This window comes from Rhodamnia argentea, chromosome 2 (genome assembly GCF_020921035.1).
Source record: "Rhodamnia argentea isolate NSW1041297 chromosome 2, ASM2092103v1, whole genome shotgun sequence".
NCBI lineage: Eukaryota > Viridiplantae > Streptophyta > Magnoliopsida > Myrtales > Myrtaceae > Rhodamnia > Rhodamnia argentea.
The window spans coordinates 28,869,981-28,890,622 of record NC_063151.1 but is presented as its reverse complement, the minus strand read 5'-3'; the positions used below and the strand labels follow the sequence as shown (position 1 = coordinate 28,890,622).

The 20,642-nt window shown below is 40.9% G+C and overlaps 3 protein-coding genes and 1 long non-coding RNA gene across 5 annotated transcripts; 2 read left to right on the top strand and 2 right to left on the bottom strand.

The window, feature by feature from the left end:
• Window positions 1–1,514: 1,514 nt before the first annotated feature.
• Window positions 1,515–2,384, top strand: LOC115735512 (2S seed storage albumin protein-like). Of its 2 annotated transcripts, none has more exons than XM_030666786.2 (2): window positions 1,515–1,799; window positions 1,884–2,384. In XM_030666786.2, the coding sequence occupies exons 1-2, from the start codon at window positions 1,591–1,593 to the stop codon at window positions 2,137–2,139; spliced, it is 465 nt and encodes a 154-aa protein (XP_030522646.1). In that variant the 5' UTR covers window positions 1,515–1,590; the 3' UTR covers window positions 2,140–2,384. The 2 variants fall into 2 exon arrangements, with proteins under 2 accessions (XP_030522646.1, XP_048130590.1); XM_048274633.1 differs by having other exon boundaries at window positions 1,878–2,384.
• Window positions 2,385–4,000: 1,616 nt separating this feature from the next.
• Window positions 4,001–6,238, bottom strand: LOC115734378 (polyubiquitin). Its single transcript, XM_030665130.2, has 2 exons — window positions 6,091–6,238; window positions 4,001–5,395 (listed from the first exon to the last, which is right to left on the bottom strand). The coding sequence occupies exon 2, from the start codon at window positions 5,393–5,395 to the stop codon at window positions 4,250–4,252; it is 1,146 nt and encodes a 381-aa protein (XP_030520990.1). The 5' UTR covers window positions 6,091–6,238; the 3' UTR covers window positions 4,001–4,249.
• Window positions 6,239–6,968: 730 nt separating this feature from the next.
• LOC115736177 (trafficking protein particle complex subunit 3-like) lies at window positions 6,969–13,533 on the top strand. Its single transcript, XM_030667719.2, has 5 exons — window positions 6,969–7,131; window positions 7,455–7,552; window positions 8,446–8,545; window positions 8,753–8,935; window positions 13,140–13,533. The coding sequence occupies exons 1-5, from the start codon at window positions 7,072–7,074 to the stop codon at window positions 13,260–13,262; spliced, it is 564 nt and encodes a 187-aa protein (XP_030523579.1). The 5' UTR covers window positions 6,969–7,071; the 3' UTR covers window positions 13,263–13,533.
• Window positions 12,323–19,594, bottom strand: LOC125313769. Its single transcript, XR_007197352.1, has 3 exons — window positions 19,583–19,594; window positions 12,899–12,901; window positions 12,323–12,664 (listed from the first exon to the last, which is right to left on the bottom strand). It is a non-coding gene; the product is annotated as an uncharacterized LOC125313769 (long non-coding RNA).
• Window positions 19,595–20,642: the final 1,048 nt, after the last annotated feature.

Below are 20,642 nucleotides of genomic sequence, written 5' to 3'. Positions count from 1 at the left end.
AAGAATTTTTTTCATTGCTCTCTCTCTCTGCCATCGGTTGACGATCACCCTCCAATCGTTCGCCATCGGGTTCTTGCCCCCGACCGTCGGTCACCATCCGTTGTTCGCTCCTTGTCCTTCAATCGCGAGTCTACGCTCCTCAACCGCCTTATGCAGGTCGCCCGTCACCCGTTGCCGGTTGTCGTCCGCCGATTGCTGGTCACCATTCGGCCGTGGCGGGTCACCTATCTTCGATCCTTGGCCACCATTTGCGATCTCGGGTCCCCGGCGACCATTCGCCCGCCGTTGGCCCCCAACTACCTTTTGCAGGTCTCTAATCCTCGGCCACTGTTCATCAGTCTTCAGGAGGTGAGAGAGTTAAGAACTTGAGAGGGGCCTGTAGGGTTTCTTTTACTAGGAGCTAAAATTAAACATTTATATATATATATATATATATATATATATATTGGTTTGGATGGGTAATTTTAACCTGAAATCGGGAATCGGACCGGTACTCACTGGTTTCAATACATTGAGATCGAGAACAGAACCAATACTCATAAGAACAGCCCATAACCGAATTCGATCCGGACGGTCGGGACGTTCTTGATTTTTTTACACGCCCCTAATAATCATTATACATTTTTTTTTGGTACCAATTCGCCATTTCCTTTCTGAAACTACCTCAAAGACTACGTTCTCTCTTGCTATTGGGGTCGCGAGCAAGCTCGTCCTTGTGACCTGGTGGCCATGAATTCAAGCTTGGAGCTAGCGCAGCCACGAAACAGAGCTCTAGGCCCTGACCGCAAGTGACCCCTATCCCAAATCTCCACCAGCCACGAGCTCAGATAGCGCGGCCTTGAACTCGGTCCCGGAGGGGAGAGAGGGCCCGCGACCCGGACAAGATCAGCACGGTCATTAATGTATAAGACTAGTTCTTTTTTCTTTTTTTTCCCTCAAAACCTTTCCTTGTTTTTTTTTTTTTAATTCTAAGATAGTTTCTTCTTTGTCAAATATTCTAAGATAGTTTTTTTTTTTTTCTGTCTAAATATGTTCTAAGATAGTTTACATGGTGTGCTTTTCGGCTTCGAACATGATTCATACCGCCACTACCGCACAAAAGCTGCCCAAATCACAAGTGACACTGTGTTCTCGGAACCCATTAAGTCTCGTCTTTTGAGGGGGACATACGTTGGAAACCCAGCACCATGTAAGTCGTCTCCTTCGGCGGTCCCCGTCATCTAGGGACATGGAGAAACGCAAGCGACCAGACCGCGGAGAAAAGGGCAGAAAAAAGATAAAAACATACGATCATAGAGAAGAGAACCATCCTCCATTTGGCAATTACCAGACGAATCGCCGTGTCTCTCTGCGCGCGGCCGCATGGCCATGTCGCATTTGCATTCTGCATGCGAAGAGAAACGTGGAAGCAACCCACCTCCGCCTCTGGCCACCTTGGCCAACACGTTCTCTCCATGTACTCCTCCGCATCCTCCATAAATACCCGACCCGCCACCACCCTCGCTCCTACCCACGCCGGTCTCGAGAACACACCTCCGACCCCCACTCCCACAGCTTAAGCACTGTTTCTGCATTCTGATCGACCTGAAGATGGCTCGCGTCGCGGTCTCCGCAGCGGTCCTGGCCCTCCTCTTTGTCGCCGCCTCCGCCACCTACCGGACCACTATCACCACCGTCGAGTTCGACGATGAGGCCAATCCCGGGCTCCGTGGTGGCAGCGGCAGAGGCAGCCAGCAGTGCCGCCAGCGCGTCTCCACGCAGCAGCTCCACCAATGCGAGCAATACATTACCCAAGGAAGGTGAGCATTTCGTCGCAACCTCCCAATTTTCGTTTTCTTTTTTTTTTTTCTGGTTTGTCTAACATGATGAAAGGAAAGCCATAGGGGTTACATCGTGCTGCCGAGGCACGAGGGGGGCCAGAAGTCCCTCGATCAATGCTGCCAGCAACTGAAGAAGATGGACCCGCAATGCCGGTGCGAGGGGCTGAGGCAAATCGTGCAGGAGCGGCAGCAACGGGGCCAGCACCAGGGACAGGAGCTGAGGGAGATGGTCCAGAGGGCCCAGAACCTGCCCAACGCATGCGGCCTCGGCACTCAGCACTGTGACATCGGCTCCTACGGCGGCGGCCGCGGCTACTAAGGGCCGGAAGGCGGCGGTCCAAGTTTCGGGTTGTCTTCAAAATAAAAAAAAATGGTTCCCCTCTAGGTAGTGTGCAAAGAGGGTAAAGAAAGAGAGAGGAAAAAAAAAAAAAAGCGAGCGTTTTATGTTAATTAAGTGATTCCCAAGGGAGTATTTTAGGTCGAGCAGGTCCTTTGTATGGTTTTGATTATCTCTAATGTAATCTATCTATCTATCTAAATAAAGCCAAGAGCTTATTCCCACAACCCCGTCAACTTTGACTCTTCACGTAATTACTCTTGGCTGATGACTGGGCGGACTACTTGGCTGATAATGGAGGAGGAGTTTCTTTTGTGTGGGGGAAAAAAGTAAGTCCTAATAACTTGTGATCACATAGAAAATTTATGATTAGGCTAATTGAAGTTGAACCTTGAATTTGAATACCCATTAACTAAAGTTTAAAATTCTCGCCATCGATGTGTCTTTATTAGAGTTCGACTAATCTCTCTAGAGAATTGTTGACGTTACCGAGCAAATCCCTTTAACTTTTGTCTTTCAAGTTAGTTCAGTACTTAGAACTGAAATCAAGGCTAAGCAAACCCGATCACAAAATTTCCTTCAGTGACCACGAGAGAAACTTAGTCATATGGACAACAGAAATGCTAGGTCTCGCTGAGTTTTACTAGGTCTGAGGTCTAGACTCGCTTTGTACATGCAGTAAGTTCTCGTTTTGTACATGCAGTAAGTTCATTGGATAATTCATCTGAAATATGAGTGAATCTTGCAATACTCCAATGCCGTACTCTGGGAAACAAAAGTAACCAAAGTTCACTAAAATTATGTGTAGTATTAATATGGGACTTTCGGTTGGTTCAATTTGGTCTAGAACAAAACCGACCGATTTCGTAACCAAACCGAACTAAACCAGTTTGATTTGATTTGTTATTGCTCGTCGCCTTTATTTTTGGTAATACAAGTAAGCCACCTTAGGTAAATAAATATGAAATATCCATTAATCTCTTGAAACCCGATTTCCATTAGCTAAAACCTAAGTGGAGGTAATCCCCACGTGGAATTGTTTACCTTTATAAAGGGCCAGGAGAATGGAACCTACATTATACAACCAACTCACATGTACAAGTCTAGACCAGGTTGATATTGCATTTTTCTCGAATCAAAATTAGTTCAGTTTGGTAACTAAATTTCGTCCGCGCTCAGTATTTGATTCTGTGAAAAATTGCATAAAAACATCCCCAATTTCAGCCCATCCTTCATTTTTCATCTATCGCAAAACAAACTAACATTCTACATTCTGGTGCAAAGTATGGTAACTTTTGATAGTATAGGGGGGAAAGCATAAACTCAGAAACTAAAGGCCGCCAAAGTAATAATTGAATAGATCGTCGAGGATGGTCCTTACATAGTGGTTTTTCTCTTGTGCGGGTGGTGTAGAAAGCTAAAGAAACCTAACAGTCCCACAAAGGCACCCGTCATGAAAGCCAGGTCGCATTAGAAGCCAAGTGCGACCCAAAAAGCAAAAAACCGAGTGTGAAGAGTTGACTTAAAATTGACCAAACGGAGGATATTGAGTTACTTTTCGTACCTCGCACTCAATTATAAGGAAAGCCAATGACATTTAAATAGTCTTTTACTATAAGAAGCATCATGCACAATATTTACATTTTTTTTTAGTGGCACAAGAAAGTGGGTACCATTGAATGTGAGATTCAAAGCGATCTAGCTGACATGAAAGACAAGAAATCCATCAGATCGTCGCTAACATTTTAACTGGCTGATCTAAAAGCTTCCAAGGCCAGAGAACCTTACGGCATTAGAACGCGCAATGAAGAGAGTCATGGAACATGTCCCAGTATCACCACCATCACATAAAGCAATTCTAGTTAAGCTACGGCTTCATCATGGCAATGACATGATGGACAAACTACACAAAATATAGAAACAGCACTCAGAACCCCCATACGAAACTGAAATCATCCGGCAGAATGTCGTTTACCACTTGATACTGAGATGTATAAAGGAAGAGACTTCCACAAGGTCTTAAAACTTATTCAAAGCCATCACACAATGGTCATCGCACCAATTCCAATGCTATTCTAAAAGCAGGACACACTTAAAACCCCCCGCGAAGGCGGAGCACCAGGTGGAGCGTAGACTCCTTCTGAATGTTGTAGTCAGCAAGGGTCCTCCCATCCTCCAGCTGCTTACCGGCGAAGATCAGTCTCTGTTGGTCTGGTGGGATCCCCTCCTTGTCTTGGATCTTTGCCTTAACATTATCAACCGTGTCCGAGCTCTCGACCTCCAAGGTGATGGTTTTTCCCGTCAGGGTCTTGACAAAAATCTGCATTCCACCGCGGAGACGGAGGACAAGGTGGAGGGTCGATTCCTTTTGGATGTTGTAGTCAGCCAGTGTCCTGCCATCTTCAAGTTGTTTACCGGCAAAGATCAGCCTTTGCTGGTCCGGAGGAATACCCTCTTTGTCCTGAATTTTAGCTTTCACATTGTCGATAGTGTCGGAGCTTTCGACCTCAAGAGTAATCGTCTTCCCAGTAAGGGTCTTCACGAAAATCTGCATCCCACCCCTCAAACGGAGCACCAAGTGGAGAGTAGACTCTTTCTGGATGTTATAGTCTGCAAGAGTCCTGCCGTCTTCAAGCTGCTTGCCAGCGAAGATGAGTCTCTGCTGGTCTGGGGGAATACCCTCCTTGTCTTGGATTTTCGCCTTAACATTGTCAATGGTGTCGGAGCTTTCCACTTCCAATGTTATGGTCTTCCCAGTAAGCGTCTTCACAAAAATCTGCATCCCGCCCCGCAAACGAAGCACCAAGTGGAGTGTGGATTCTTTTTGGATGTTATAGTCCGCAAGCGTCCTGCCATCTTCAAGCTGCTTTCCTGCAAAAATGAGCCTCTGCTGGTCTGGTGGAATACCCTCCTTGTCTTGGATCTTAGCCTTGACATTATCAATGGTGTCAGAGCTCTCAACTTCTAGGGTAATTGTCTTCCCAGTGAGGGTCTTCACAAAGATTTGCATGCCTCCCCTGAGACGGAGCACCAAGTGGAGGGTGGACTCCTTCTGAATGTTATAATCGGCCAAGGTTCGGCCGTCTTCAAGCTGCTTGCCAGCAAAGATAAGCCTCTGCTGGTCCGGAGGGATCCCCTCCTTGTCCTGGATTTTAGCTTTTACATTATCAATTGTGTCGGAGCTTTCCACCTCAAGGGTGATTGTCTTGCCAGTAAGGGTTTTCACGAAGATTTGCATCTGAAATCACGATTAGTCAGTTAGAATAAATTGGCTGACATGTTCACGTAATCATAAACACTAGGCACTACCATCCGTGGCCACCCCAAACAAAGAAAAATTCAGGCATTACAGCATCTCCCCAAAAGAGCAATCAATCAGGAAACACGAGACACCTTCCTGAATTCAAAAAATCAAGAGCTAAAAAATTAAAAAAAACAATTGTTCAAATCCAGAAACACGCAGACCCTTTTCCTTTTCAAGAGCAGAAACCCCCAAACACAGCCGCAGTTGGATTAACAAGCCCCAAGCATACCCTCACAGGTAGTGAAAGACCAGATTCAATTTGTGTTAACAAGCCACAAGCGCAATCACACAGGTATAATCTAATTTGGAGTAGCAAACCAAAAGCACAAACGTAATTTGGATGAACAAGCTACAAGTTTAACCTCACACGTGGAACAAGGACCAAATTCAATGCTAAAATAACCGAGATGCACAAAACGACTGGAATTAAAGGCCTGATCAACAAACGGATCGCTGGCTCATGTTCCCATAACTCTTAAACACCAGACATAGATGGTCGATCGCACGATTCCATGATACGCGAAAATCGATTACGATCAAACGGAAAAATCGACTGATTCACGCGATGTTCGCCTCGAGAAATCCCAAAAAAAACCCAAACCCACGAAGAAAGAAAATCTTGTTATTACCTTGAAGCGAAGAGAGAAGAACTGCGAGAGAGGTCGTACAGGGAGGGCACCTAGGGTTTGAGTTTTTCTTTTTGCTAGCCGATAGCGAATTGGCAAAGCGAGAGCTCGTGGGCATTTTATAGGCCACTTGGCGCATCGAAGAAGAAACCCCGATCCACAACACTACGACAACGCGTTTTCGTTGCGTGGCCCACACGACGCGACAATCGAGGCATCTGGTGACGTGCAAAACGCGCGACCGTTTTGGCCACGCAATGAGAATCTTCGTAAAATGGAACACCCCCAACTCAATGTTTGACGTTTTTGACCCAAAAAAAAAAAAAAATTTGTTCAATGTGACTTTTGCTTATTGTAAAGAATGGTGTGTTAACTTTGGCACAAAAAATTAAAAAAAGGCGTGTTAATGATTTTATCTCTTTTCATTAGCTATTAATTTGTGTTAGGAGGATCGTATTTTAGACGATACTCAAAATGAGATCAAATGTACTTTTTTTTTTTCGTAAATCTAGATAGATTAATGACATTATTTATGCCATTTTAATTTCTTCAAAGATGAGATCAAAATTACTTTTCAGTGCCACTTAAGTTTCAAACTTTTTCGATCGAGAAGTTATTTATCGAATTTTCTTCAATACTTAAAATGTTTCTTAAGTTAGGATAAAAGTTTATGTATATCGAGTGTTTACGCATTTTGACAGATGAACGAAGTAAATCGTTTATAAAAAAAAAAAATCATTGAGAAAAAAACATTCAGACTTGGATTGGGCTTAATCCGGGCTTGGTTGTGCACACAGATGGCTTTCGGATCGGCCCAGGATTGGGCCCATTAAGAGCTCAAGTCTGCCCAGTTTCCCACCTTCCTTCTTTCTTCATCGCCATGTCAGTTTCGGTCCTCCTGAGCCATCAGAAAAATTCAGATCGCCACGAGCGTCGAGGTGCCTTGCAGCAGTTGAAGCTCTCTCTCTCTCTCTCTCTCTCGCTATGTCGCGTGCTTCAGGTCCTCGATCAGGCGACGCGATCTTCGCCAGTGTCGAGCGAGTGGTAAGCAGAATCCTTCTCATTTCCTCTATCTCAGTCTTCGATGTCATTGCTGCATTTCTTGTTTCAGTTTAGCGCGTGAACTTTCGACGATGATGTGCGATCTCGCTGCTTCACCGAGCAATCATCTCAGAAATGCTACTGGACGAAGAGTTGTTGTTCTGTTGATTTCAATCTGCCCAGTCGGCTTCGAAATCTATGCTTTACTTAGTTAGGACTTGCAATTTTTCACTCCGGAAATTGGCGAAAGCTTAGTAGAGATTTGTGTTGCTGCAGCGTTGTGTTGTGTAGGCGAGATTGTGATGCTTTTGCCTTGTCTGTTGTAGAATGCGGAGCTGTTTACGTTGACGTACGGAGCAATCGTGCGCCAGTTGCTCACAGATCTGGAGGAGGTAGAGGAAGTCAACAAACAGCTCGATCAAATGTATTGCCCCGTCCTTTTATTGAATTCTCTGTTGTTTTGTCCCTCAGAGAAGTGGTTCTGTTGTCTGTGGTTAATTATCTAAGGATTCGATTAACAAGTTCCCTGGGAACTCTTTTAAGTACCAGAAACTTTACAATTTTCAATGCACTGATTGCCCTCATTTTTTGCATAATAATGTCTTGAAAGCCGAATTATTACAAATAAAAGTGAACTTAACAAGTGCCCGGGGAATTCTTTAACTAGACACAATTTCTAATTACGTTGGCCATTTACTTGATTTGGAGTTACTCATTGATTCGCTCTCAGAAGTTCTAATGATTCACTTGATGCTGACAAGTAGCAGTAGTAGTAGGAGAAGGAGTAGTGGCTGCGGCGGTGGCACTAGTAATAGTAGTTGTAGTTGAGATGGGATCTTTAGTTGGATTTGTGGGAATTACCACACCCAATTTATTATTGCGAGGAAAAATGTGAGACGGCGAGAGTACCCATGGTGGTTATCTGAACGAAATGGAAATGGATGTCTTGGGGATTTTTTATCTTTTCAAGCTTCTCCGAGTATGCTTCTTACTTCATTGAATATGCTCCCATTGATCATGCTTGAATGCACAAATCATCGACTAGAGCTTGATATGTATCTGTTTTACGAACAAATGAGGGATAAAGTCTCAACTCGACTTATACTGCATCTCTTATTGCACGGATTCTAACCGATCTCTCTGCTAAGTGAATTATTTGATCTATTCTCTTTGCGTTCTTCTTTTCTGTTGGCCATGGAGTGGTGGGGTTGCATCACCCTTATGCACTCTCATGCAATTGGAAGAACCAAATCCCCACATGCTTATATCTAACCACAAAATGAGAGTAAATTTCGTTTACTTTCAATCTCCTTTCAGGGGTTATAACATTGGAATACGACTCATTGACGAATTTCTAGCTAAATCTAATGTTAGCAGATGTGTTGACTTTAAGGAGACAGCAGATATGATTGCAAAGGTACATACTCATTGCCTTATCCTCGTCTAGGAGGCTGTTGCTTCGATAATCACTTACTGTTGGACATGCGCTTTAGTTTCATTTTCCCTTATGTCCTTGTCATATATTCCACTTTGAGATTTCTATTACCTTGACCTTATAGGAGTTTTTACTCCATGATTTCCTGTTCCACTAGACTTTTCTTCACTTTCTTTTATTTTTTCATAGGTGGGTTTTAAAATGTTCCTGGGAGTTACTGCCTCTGTGACCAATTGGGATGCCGATGGTACCTGTTGCAGTATTGTTTTGGAGGACAACCCCTTGGTTGACTTTGTCGAACTTCCGGATACATGTCAAGGTCTATATTATTGCAACATCTTGAGTGGGGTCATAAGAGGAGCTTTGGAGATGGTAAGCGCTAAGCCATTATCGTTTTTGTCATATCAGGGTTTGACCTTATTTTCGTTTACTTGTTGCTACTTTTGTTTTATCGTCTGCAATTGACACATTTTCTAGTAACTTCAGCGATGACATTTGGAAGGTTTAAGTTATCATTACTTATTTAGACCATTAGGGTGCAGGATAATGCTAGCTTTATCATTTTTATTGTGTCTGCAAAACCTGGTTTATCCATACTGTTTTGCTGCTCAGAAGTAAATAGTCACTTGCTGCTTTAAGATTTTTGCTTTTTTTTTTTCCTGAATATCGGGCATGATTAACAAGGTGGTTGATGAATCAAATAGTGCCAATGTCACCCAACACAAATGATCCAATGTAAAGCATGCTAGCAAATGATGTAGCATAAGGTATCACTAGAAGTCTTATGGATGAAAACTGTCATAACAAGACCACCAATAGCTTCCCACAGAGGTACTTCTAGGCTCCTATAATTGTCAGTACAGTACCTAGAATAGAATGGACCTTGAAGAATTATAGCTGATTGGGGTCAAAACTCCACGAATCATCAACGAAGGTACAGATTCTCAGTCAATCTTGATCAAGACTTGATCAACTGTGAAACTGTACCCACAAGCTTTGTTGATCAAGACTTGATTGCCCCTCTGTGTTCAGCCTGTTGAATCCTTCTGGGTGAAAATGTTAAGTTTCCAAAGTTGATGAATGTATCTGAACCTTATAATCTTTCCAGGTTGATATATTTAGGTTCACCAATCTAATCTTCCTTATAGACACTTGACTACGAGGTGTGAGGAAGTTTTTGATAGGTTGACCACAAGTGAAACTCCAGCCATATTTCTACAATTCATCATGTTGCTCTCGGCACTAGTTCTGAGAAAATCAAGTCATTTGCAGATCTCATCTCTTGTTCAGGCTTTTCCTGAGGTCTGTCTTTGGTTTGAATCAAACTTCTTCTACTGAAGCCTCTTCCAGTCTGACAGAGCCCAGTAGATGGCCTTGAGCTCCTGATTAGTGGCAATCAGTGTGGTCCTGCATGCCAAATCTCTGCGGTATGCATCACACAATTAGAAGGGGGCAACACATGATCTGCCCAGAGCAATGACATTCACGTATAAACAGTATAGAATAAAGCATTAAGTAAGGCCTAAGATTCATATGTATATTGAATAATTGATCATAACATTGATGACCAATTGCTTTGACCTTTCTAATTTTGAGTTAGCCAAGCTGCTAGAGAGATCATAACTGGATTTATAGAAAATAGAAAAAAAAATATGAACAAATCCTGGATGGGAAACTGATTTCATCCTCAATCATTTTTCAAGTGAAACTTCAAAGAATCTCAATGAAATCATATATTTGTTGCTTTTCCCCAAGAAAAGAGCAGCCCCTTCTTATTGGTGCTTGGTCTTACCTAGGGTGAGCACGGTTTCGGGGTAAAGTCGGGAACCCGGAACTAGAACTTGTGAGAACCGGTCCGGTTCTAGGTTTCAAGATATGTAGGCTAGGTTCGAGGTTCCAAAAATTGAGGAACCTGTTCCAACGGGTAGGTTCCAAGTTCCACTACCTAGAACTTGGAATGTGAAGCCCGGAGCCCGAAAGAAGTTTTTGTGTTTTTCTTAGTATATGTCTTTGCATGATCTTATAATGTTTTATGGCATCCGATGATGAATGTATAAGTTGGAGTCGAACAGATTTTTAGGTTCCGGGTTCAAAAAATGAGAACTTGCTCCAATAGGTTGGTTTCGAGTTTTAAATGTAATCTGCACGGAGCCTAAAACTGTTCACCTTTACTTCCCTTAGCGGTTGTAGCGTTCACTTTTGCTTACTTAAAAATGAAAAAAAAAAAAAAAAGGGAAATTGGCGGGTTCCCGAGTACCCTAGAACCGACCCTAGAACCTGCAACAAGGTAGGTTCCAGGATATAATGGGTAGAGTCCAGATTCCAAAAAATGAAAAATCTGTTCCGACGGGTAGGTTTCGGGTTGCAGGCGGAACTTGTAAGGAATTTAGAACTGCTCATCCATAGTCTTACTAGATAAAGAACTATGATCTTTGAAGTCGGCAATTGAACTTTCAATCTTTCATTGTTGATTTCCACCAATCAGCTTGTAGTTTTTATTCTTTGAACGTAGTGCCAAGAAACCTTTTTCCTCCGTTTAGAAAAGATCATCTTAAAAGTTATGGTTAGAGTACACATCCTTGAGCTTTTCGTTTTTGCTATCTACACCAATTTCAATTTTATTGAGATAATGACACCGCAGCTACAAGTACGTGATTTTTTCCGTTTTACAATCTAGTGCCGAAACACATTTTTTTGTTCAATTAAGTACCTTAACTAAACAAATATGAGTCAATGTGAGGCCTTTGTTAGAATTGCGGAAGGAAAATGCCAATGTGGACACTACCGCCATCAAATAGTCATTAACTGTCCATATCGGCATCCAATGTGGCCTCTTAAGATGATTGCACATTAATAGAGACATATTGGGAGGCTAAAATCATTCAAGTCAACTCTCTCTCTTTCCTTATCATGCAACACCTAAATGGCGTTGGTGCGATTTTTGCTAAGGAAGTGACCCACGTCATAAATAGTGTAGCTTTTGCCCGAGTGAGCCACGTCAAAAAACTCTTATAACATGGCAACTTATTAGACCGACGTCTCACATTGATCCACATTTGGAAAGTTGGAAGTGTTTTATTGAAGAGAAAAAAATTAAGGTAAACGCTGTTAAAAAGGTCGAAAATTTAAGTATTTACGGGGTCATTACTCTTTTCTTATTCGATGGCTAAAGAGGATCTGTGAAAAGGATGTGTGTCATTTTCTCTTACATTAGAACTAGTGGTTGAGGATCTTTGGAATTTAAGGCCTCACAAAATCTCCATAAACCTTCTTTCATTCTGAATTTTTTGGAGATTTGTATTTGGCAAGTCCCTTTACCTTCTGTTAAATGCGGCATTACTTCATCAGGCTTTCGCACATTGCGTGAAATTCCCATAAGTCTGGGCCGTGTCTCAGTCCTAGTGTGGCTAATTATCCTCTCGCACCAACTATTGATCATCACCTTGGTAAGTTGTTGCTCGGGAATTAGCTAATCAGATGCAGCCCCTCCTTGGCTGGATTTCTTCTTTTGCTCCTCAGTCTACGGTGCATTAGCAGTTGTTTCCAGCCCTAGTTCCCTCCTAAGGGCAGGTTGTTATGGTTTACTCACCCATTTGCCACTAGAAATACCATTTTCTGTTTGACTTGCATGTGTCAAGCATGCCACCAGCGTTCATCCTGAGGTAGGATCGAATACTTGCATTACTTATAGCTTGCTTTCAATTTTCCTCTTTTAAGAGAATGTAAGCAAGCAGCTAGTTAGGGAAAAAAACAACGAGCTAAAGGAATAGAAGAATGAAACGTTTGAAATTGATGATGACCGAGTGTTTCAGTTTTTCTTTCACCAAGAGCTCCAAATGAATACGAGATAACAGTGTTCAAGTGTTCCTGTCTCTTAAAAGAAGCAGCTCAACATTCCTTAACAGCTACGTGCCATTAAACAAGTGCTTTGTAGACGACAGTGAGCAGGCAATGCACCTCGACCTGTCCATAATTAACAAAGTGCACTGCCTCTGTGTTCTGCTGTCAAGATGATGCATCACTCAGCAGTCCAACATGTAAGAAGCTAGGAGGAGCCCTTGTCTGCAATAAATGGAATTTGTTTGAAATGAAAATTTTCTTCTCTTGAAACTTGGGGTGCTTTTGGTTCTTTAAAACATCGCTTGTTTATGTTCTTATTGCGACTTTCTCCCTTGACACTTGGGATGCTGGGATGAAGATGGATAGCATGTGCTTTGTTGTTTGAATGCCTATTGTGACATTGTGCCCGTTACATCGAGGTGTCAAACCGGCTGTCTCTGAGTTTAACTCTAAGCCATTCCATGTCGAGTATCTCACATTAGAGAGAATGTGTACTTCCTGGCTCTTGTATATTGCTTCGGCAGATTCTGCTTATGATAGCTGGATTTGATATATATTTTTGTCTTAGAGACTTGTTTAAAAGTAGCATTTTAAGAGGTAGGCATGGAACTTGAGAATTGCCAACCTAATGTGTATTTTTCTGTTAATAGAGATGGCGATATTGCTTTAAGCATCACTTACACCTTTCTGTTCCGTCTTTTTTTATGGTGCTGAACATGCTACCTCCTTTGTTAAGGTTTCAATGAAGACGGAAGTGACATGGACTCGCGATATGCTTCGAGGGGATGATGCATTTGAGTTACAAGTGAAACTCCTGAAGCAAGTTCCCGAAGAGTACCCATACAAAGATGACGACTGATATGGATGATACTCTGCCGCCCGACCGTTGTCCAATTGCTCTGTTCATAGATGGTAGCATGCTAAAACCGTTTTCTTCTTGGGAGTTTGCATACTTTCTTTCCTTCAGCGCTTTCTTTTCTTTTCCGTTGTGGTGAGCTTTGCTGGGCTGTACTTCAAGGGGGATGACTCACATCTAGTCTCCGGGATACAGGGTGGTAGCTGTGAAAAAGCAAATAAATAGGTTTCCAAGTGTTATTGAGAGGATCGAAGTAATACAGTTTAACAATGAAGCATCGGCCTTGAATTTGTGCCCCATGCTTTTAATTGATTGTCAAGCTTTAGCCCCTCTCCGCTAGCGGCTAAAGAACGGAGAATGTTAACCAGGCAGTGGCCAGGCATTATCACGACCCGAACCACGAACCAGGCCAAGTGGCTCGTGGAATGACAGAGGTGCAAAGGGAAAGGGTGTTACAATGTCATCATTTACCCGACTGGCAATAACAGCTTGAGGTCAGTAGCATTACTTGGGCATGAGAATAACCCCCATGTCCGGGGCTAGAGGGATCAGGACTAGAAAAGCATAAGCACCTGAGAACTCGCATTTTGGTTGAACAAAAGGTGCAACAGTTTTGAGGAAGGTGAAGAAGAAAGTGATGAATCTGACATCCATATAAACAAAAAATATTGGCTTCAAATTTCCAATGGCCTCGCATCTCTTCCTTGTGAACCCCGATCCGAAACTATACATTCAAATGTGTACTAGACATATGCAACTACTGGACTATGAACCAAAAACCCTAATGCAAAGGAGATGATGAGTCAGATATCCCCTCTGCTCACCGCCCATGATGCAAAAACCTGGTAACAGCCCTCTTTTTAGGTTCACCACTGTCAAGCATCCACATTGCATCGGGTCATTCCATAGCTTTACCATGTCGGTCTCTGTGGAAAATGACATGAGGGGCGTAGCACTAATTCACACGACTGGAATCGCGACATGAGGACCGATGAGAGCCGTCGAATTGGCCCCAACAGGGTCTTTGAGTCCTTGACTTGAATCAATCGCGTGGCGCACTTCGGGTTTGCCGACATCGTTACTAATCATTCTTGGCATGGGAAGTGTCAATCAGTGATCCCTCTGGAGAATGGAATAGGCTGAAAGAAAATCAAACTTCTGTTTGAGCAACTTTAATTGAATTTGATTCGGTAGGTTCCTCTTTAAGCTGTCAGATCTATTGAGTCAAACCCTTTAAAGGTAAACCTACCTCATTCATTGGAATTAACGTCAAGTTCCCATTACATGTCCCTGTTTTCATCATGCAGATAAAAGACATGTAGTCCTTTCCCATATTTAATCAATTATTGTCTTTAAACGACTTTATGGGCACGTATATTTCACCTTAAACTTAATATTTAGAAAATATTTTCTAAAAAATGATCTCTTGTATCGCTAATCAATCAATAAATAAAAATATTTTCATCATCTATGAAAATAGGTTAGTCATGAATTGTTGTCGATAATGACAATATTTTTATTTAATTAATTTTTCTAAATGATGTAACAAATCATTTTGTGAAAAATGCTTTCCAAATTTTGAGTTTTCCTTCAAACAAATGCACTCTAAGATTTGCATCGTGAGATTTCGAACTAGAATGTGACTGTATAGGATAGTGTATGAAATCCAGGATTTTGTTGGATATCCATTGTTTGCGATAATAAAATAGGATATTTTCATATCCTATAATGTCCGGTGTTTAGTATGAATGGTAGATTAATGTAAATGAATTTGAAAATGCACACGTGGAGATATTAACAATATATAATGGTTCACAGCTATAGAAACCACAAATGCACAAATTGAGCGAACCTACATCAATAAATCCACAATTATTGTATGTTCTAAATCTTAATAGCAAAGGAGCTCATTGCAGCATTTCAAAGCTACAAGTTCGACTTTGACAAGAAATGTAAACGAGTTACAGCAACATCGGCGAGGCGGATTAGTCGACAAACGTCGACTTTAGTAAGAGAGAGAAAAACAAGATCATTCAACTTCACGGTTCCAAAATGTATAGTGCTTCAACTCTCTCGCCTTTACTTATTTTTCATTATTATTTTGCCTCAATTTTTTTTCTTTGTTATTTCTTTTGTATTCCCCCCCATCATTCCTTGATAAAATTGATTGAAAATAAACTATACTAATATACTAAAATATGTAATGAATATAAATGTTGAATGTATATATATTATGATAAAAATGACTTCAAATCTGTAAACAAAAAATTGGAATAAACAGAAACGGAAATTGTTCTTATTTTGAATTTTTTTTATATTAGAATGGAAATATTATTTATATTTAACTATTTTTATAATTTTATTAGTTGAATACATTTGTTATTCGAGAAAAAATAGTTGTTATGTGATGGATAGAAAAAATCATGTCCACGTTTATCCCACCTCCTCCAGATGATACTTTTATCTTTGTTATATCCCTATTATATTTGACTTTATTCTGTCTAGCGCAAAATTAAACACAGAATATGATAAATTTTATCCTACCTTGAGTTTTATCCTTAACGACCAAATGTAACATTTGGACATTATCATCAGGGTCTTATATCTGTTGTGGAATGATCAGCTTCGGTTATACCCACTTGGTATACTCACAAGGGTACCAAAAGTTAGGAAATCTCCCCACATGAGGTAGCAAATGTCCAAGATATAAGCTGGTCAAATGTTCATTCATGGCATGACTCGAATGAATAGAGACAGCATGATCCCATGAATCACTAGGCAAAACTCTCGATGAATAGGTTTCTAATTTCACCGGAAAATTTCCAATTTACCCCTCTCAATTTTGAGATTGGTATGTGACCAATCCTAAACACCAAAAAGCTACGTTATACATCCTTGAACTTGGATTTTCTTACGCTTATTGAAACCCTAATGCTTTCCATTACCATATGTTGAGCACGTCCCTTTCAGAGTAGAGCAATATAGACACCCTCAATCATAAAGACACGATTGCACATCTTGGAATTGACCCTATAGACAATCACACGCTTGGTGGTTGGATTCCGGCAAATGTCAGCTCGTGGAGACACAATTGGGCATCTTTGATGCCCTTATTCTGTCATTTTAGAACAGTTTATCAACAACACACTGTCCATATGCAGTGATTCTGTACAAATGTCTGAACGTGCCTCTTAAGAGTCTAGATCCATATTGATTGAACACGAGAATGAATGACATCCTTTAGTGAACAGTCTCTTCATCGTCGCAGCTGTTAAGGCCTGTCATTGCTTACATCATCATGGCTAGTCGGTCACAAGCTAACCAGTCAGGACCAAAATGAGATTGCAGTGAACTACTGATGACTGGTTTTTCACTTGGTTTCTTGCAAGAGACAGAGATCTCCGAGTCTTCAAGTGGACTGTGCGACCGAATCCCCACAACCCTGGCCCTTTTGCTTTATGTCATGATCAATCTGAAGTGCTTTCTCAAACCGGACCAACACATAGTTGATAATCACCACTGTTAGTGAACAATGATCTCTGTCGACCTTCAAGTTTTACCTTTCAAGTTTAAAACATCGGCCAACATTCAAGAAAGAAGACGACTTTGGAGGTTGAATGCATCGATATCAGCATCAGATGGATCTAGAGCTGGATTTGTGATTCTGGGTTAGAGTCGCTTGTGATGGGATTAAATTTTTCCTGCTTTGGGCTCCTCTTGAATGCCTTGGCGGTCCTCAAACATTCGCGTGAATGTGTAGAGGGAATTGTTCTAAATTTGAATGAAGTTGAGATAAACCTAGAGTTTCATACGCCATAATATACGATGAACAAAGGTTTCGAGAAACAGCCGAGGTCGTCACCATCCTACGAGCATCAACAAGATTCAACAAGAGTAGATCGACAAAGTTAGGTTTTGAAATCAAAGCGGAGCGAAAGAGAAGCATCCAACTCAGTTTCCATGGAACGGCCCCGAGCAAGATATCCGGAGGCCTCAACACGACGATTTTCACTTAATGGAACCGCACGTATCATGGTCCGATCAGATTAAACCTTAAAAAACTGGTTCATCACGAGCACCGAATCCGAGTTGCACGCATTTCCGTCTTATGGGAAGAAGGGGACTGTGGGACTGAGACACTTTGCTGGTTTTTTCACTTGGAGAAGTTGGTCTCGTGACTTTGGGACCGAGCTTGCGTTACTCGATCCTCGTGTTTCAGTCCCCTGTCCACACACACACGAGTACCACCGCTTCTTTCTCGGGTGAATGGTCCCATTCGAAATCCACAAAATGCAGACAGACTTCATCGTGTAAATCTTCACAAATCATGCCAAAAAAGAAAAAAGGAAAAAAAATAAGCCACAAAATCTTTGGCCGGAGTTGAGTGATGAAGAGCAACCTTCGCCTAGACTAGAACTGGCCAAGGTCTCGCCTCGCCGGTGGCCAGCGTGGGCGAGCCTTGCCGGCCTTAGCCTCCAGCCAATCGTTGGCGACAACTAGCTAGAGGAAGAAGAAGGAAAAAAAAGGAAAGAGAAATAAAAGAAAAAAAAAATTATTCAGAGAAACATTTAAATATTATTACAAATTGTTTATGTTAGCCCTGTTTGGCCAATGTTGGCCGGATAAACTGAATTGGCACAAATACAAGAGTTTTGAGATTGAATTTGCACAAATGCAAAAAGTTCAAGATTGAATTGGTAATAGGATTGAATTGACAAAAATGTAAAAAATTTAAGATTTTTTTGATAATTTTCCCAAAAATCAACAGTTTGATCAATTGGTCGACGGTGGACATGCCAATTCAAAATTGAATGCTGGCCCTCAAACCGAATTCATGAGTCACGTCCACTTTTAGTTTCTTCTCTCGTAATTGCTTGTTAATATTTTCTACTTTACAAAATTAGTCACTTTCATTGGCCAAAAGGAAAAAGCAAAAGATACATAGGGTACCTAGAACGGCTTTTAATCCTTCTATTTTGATTTATAGCTATTGTTACTTATTGTTATAAATCTTCAATCTTCAACAAACTTAGACATATAGCCATTTAAACTCATGTGTGAATATACAGATCTTTTAGAAACCAATCCAAAGACGACCAGATGGATTTCTAACAACCGGTCATTATTGGAGGACTACTAGTGATAAATGAAACAATAGAAGGCTATGATGAAATAAATGACACTACTACGATATTTTCATTTTCCAAGACTTATACAAGGCTATGATGCAATAAATGAAACTGCTACGGGTGCGTTTGGTCCGGTTTTGAAAATGGACTTTGAGCAAATGTAATTGTCTTTAGCCTAAGCGACTTTGGGGAAATGCAAATGGCATTTGGTAAAAAATCCTTTGAAGTGTAACTTTGAATTGAGTAGTATTTAGCAACAACAACAAAAAAAATTGCAAAGGAATTTTGGTTATTTCTTTTTTTTTCATTTGTAAAAAGTTCAAAACTCTTCACCGACGAGCCGGATCCGGCGCCCGCGGCCGAGGTCGCTTGGGTGGCGTGACCCCCAACATCGGTCGCCTAGGTTGTGCGACCCTCGGCAAGGGCTGCTGGATCCCGTGACCTCAAGCCTCGTTGCCTAGGGTCACCCTAATCGGGGTCTCGTGATCCAGCAGCCCTCGTAGCCCTTCACCAGGCCGATTTGGCCACATCGCCCCTTGCCAACCTCACTTAAGAAGGAAGATCAACAGTAACTCTAGGGTTTTACTTTTTAAGAGGGGTAAATTTGAATTTTTAGTAAGGTTTTGAGGGCAAAATAGGTGACTCACTATTTGTCATTAATGAGGCCTTCAACATTTCGAAAATACTAAAAGTCCAATGCTGGTAGGGACTAGCATTGGACTTTTAGCCTTCCCAAGGCTGGCATTTAGCCAAATACCCTTTAAAAAAGGCTTGCCAAAGACCCCAACATTTTTTCAAGGAGTTTTGAAGCCTCAAAATGCCTTGGCAAAGCTGAACCAAACACAATCATGTCTTGTCGGCCCAAATCATTTTTCTTTTAAAGGAAAAAGAGAAAAAGAGAAAAAGGTTGATACTAATTTCTCTATGAAAAAATAAGTTGACCAAAATTTATTTTTACTCGAAGTTAGAAAAATACCAATATGAAAAGCTGGTGTGAAAATAAGCTGGCGACAAGCCAACCTAAGATGTATCAATGTCATTGACTGAGGAGAGTACGATGGCTGAGGTTGTGTTACCCTTTGTTTAGGATCATACAAGGATAATATTCCATAAAGGCATTTATTTCTCTCCACATCGGATTCATAAACTAGGGTTTGGGGAAAAACTGTTTATAATGACAAATTGTTTTTCGACTTTCCAATGTTTTGATGACAGAAAGCTAATCGATCAATGAAAACGTCTTCTATGATCGAAAACAACAAGTTTAGATTGGGAGAAAATGACTTCCCATTTTGACAAGAAGAAAATCACTTTTCTTAAACCATCGATCAAATGAAAACTCACTGTTTTTTTTAAATGATTTTTAGGTAAAATATTTTCCTTTATTATTATGAAGATTTTAGCGAAACAAATGCACCCTAAATGCAAACTTAAGCTCTTGCTATAGAGTTCATAGAATTTATACCAAGTGATTCGGAATGGAAGCAGGGCTTTTATCAAGAAAACCAAGCGTATGTGCATGGAAAATGAAATATGATAACACCTATAACATGAGGGCTAGCTCATTAAGGGAAAAACACATAATCAGTCATAAACTTATTGTATAGATGCTAATTTCATCTTATAATTTTCAATTTTGCCAATTCAGTCATATATGATTTCATTGACATCAAGCTGCATAAACAGTGTGCAAGAATATCTCAACCTTCTCAAATCTCGTATGGTCAAGGGATCTTATCTTTCAACTCAAAACTAGAAATTTGAATTACAAGTATAATAATTTTACCTCAGAAATCACAATCCATGTTATAACATTCAATACACGATGGCTTCAACACGAAAACCTAGATTAAAGTCGACATTATATACATATATATATTTATGTATATAAATGTATATATTTAATAAGTCTAAGCATTTTCTTCCGAAAAGCTCCCGCAATTACCTCTCAACCAATAGCATTGGTATGCATATTTGCGAGAAATTGACTTGAAAACAATGTTAGATGGTTTTGGTTTTGCCCAAAGAGGTTTTAAAGGGATTGGATTAAGAGAGAGAGCCCATTTCAGTTGATGTACTCTAACTTAGATAGGGTGTGACCATTGATCTAAATGTTGAGAAAAACTTTGATTGATACTCTTTTAAAGATACTTTGATACCAATTTGATGGAGACAATTTGAAAGTGAAACAACAAACACTTCACACAATTCAAGGAACAGAATGAAACACGGCTATTACAATATATATAATGAA

What these genes read in the sequence shown, in the direction of transcription:
- LOC115734378 (XM_030665130.2), bottom strand. Translation starts at nt 5,395, where the DNA reads ATGCAAATCTTCGTGAAAACCCTTACTGGCAAGACAATCACCCTTGAG.
- LOC115736177 (XM_030667719.2), top strand. Translation starts at nt 7,072, where the DNA reads ATGTCGCGTGCTTCAGGTCCTCGATCAGGCGACGCGATCTTCGCCAGT. An exon ending in TCGCCAGTGTCGAGCGAGTG is followed by an intron (nt 7,132 to 7,454) that starts GTAAGCAGAATC and finishes TGTCTGTTGTAG; the next exon opens with AATGCGGAGCTGTTTACGTT. An exon ending in AACAAACAGCTCGATCAAAT is followed by an intron (nt 7,553 to 8,445) that starts GTATTGCCCCGT and finishes ATCTCCTTTCAG; the next exon opens with GGGTTATAACATTGGAATAC.
- LOC115735512 (XM_048274633.1), top strand. Translation starts at nt 1,591, where the DNA reads ATGGCTCGCGTCGCGGTCTCCGCAGCGGTCCTGGCCCTCCTCTTTGTC. An exon ending in CAATACATTACCCAAGGAAG is followed by an intron (nt 1,800 to 1,877) that starts GTGAGCATTTCG and finishes ATGAAAGGAAAG; the next exon opens with CCATAGGGGTTACATCGTGC.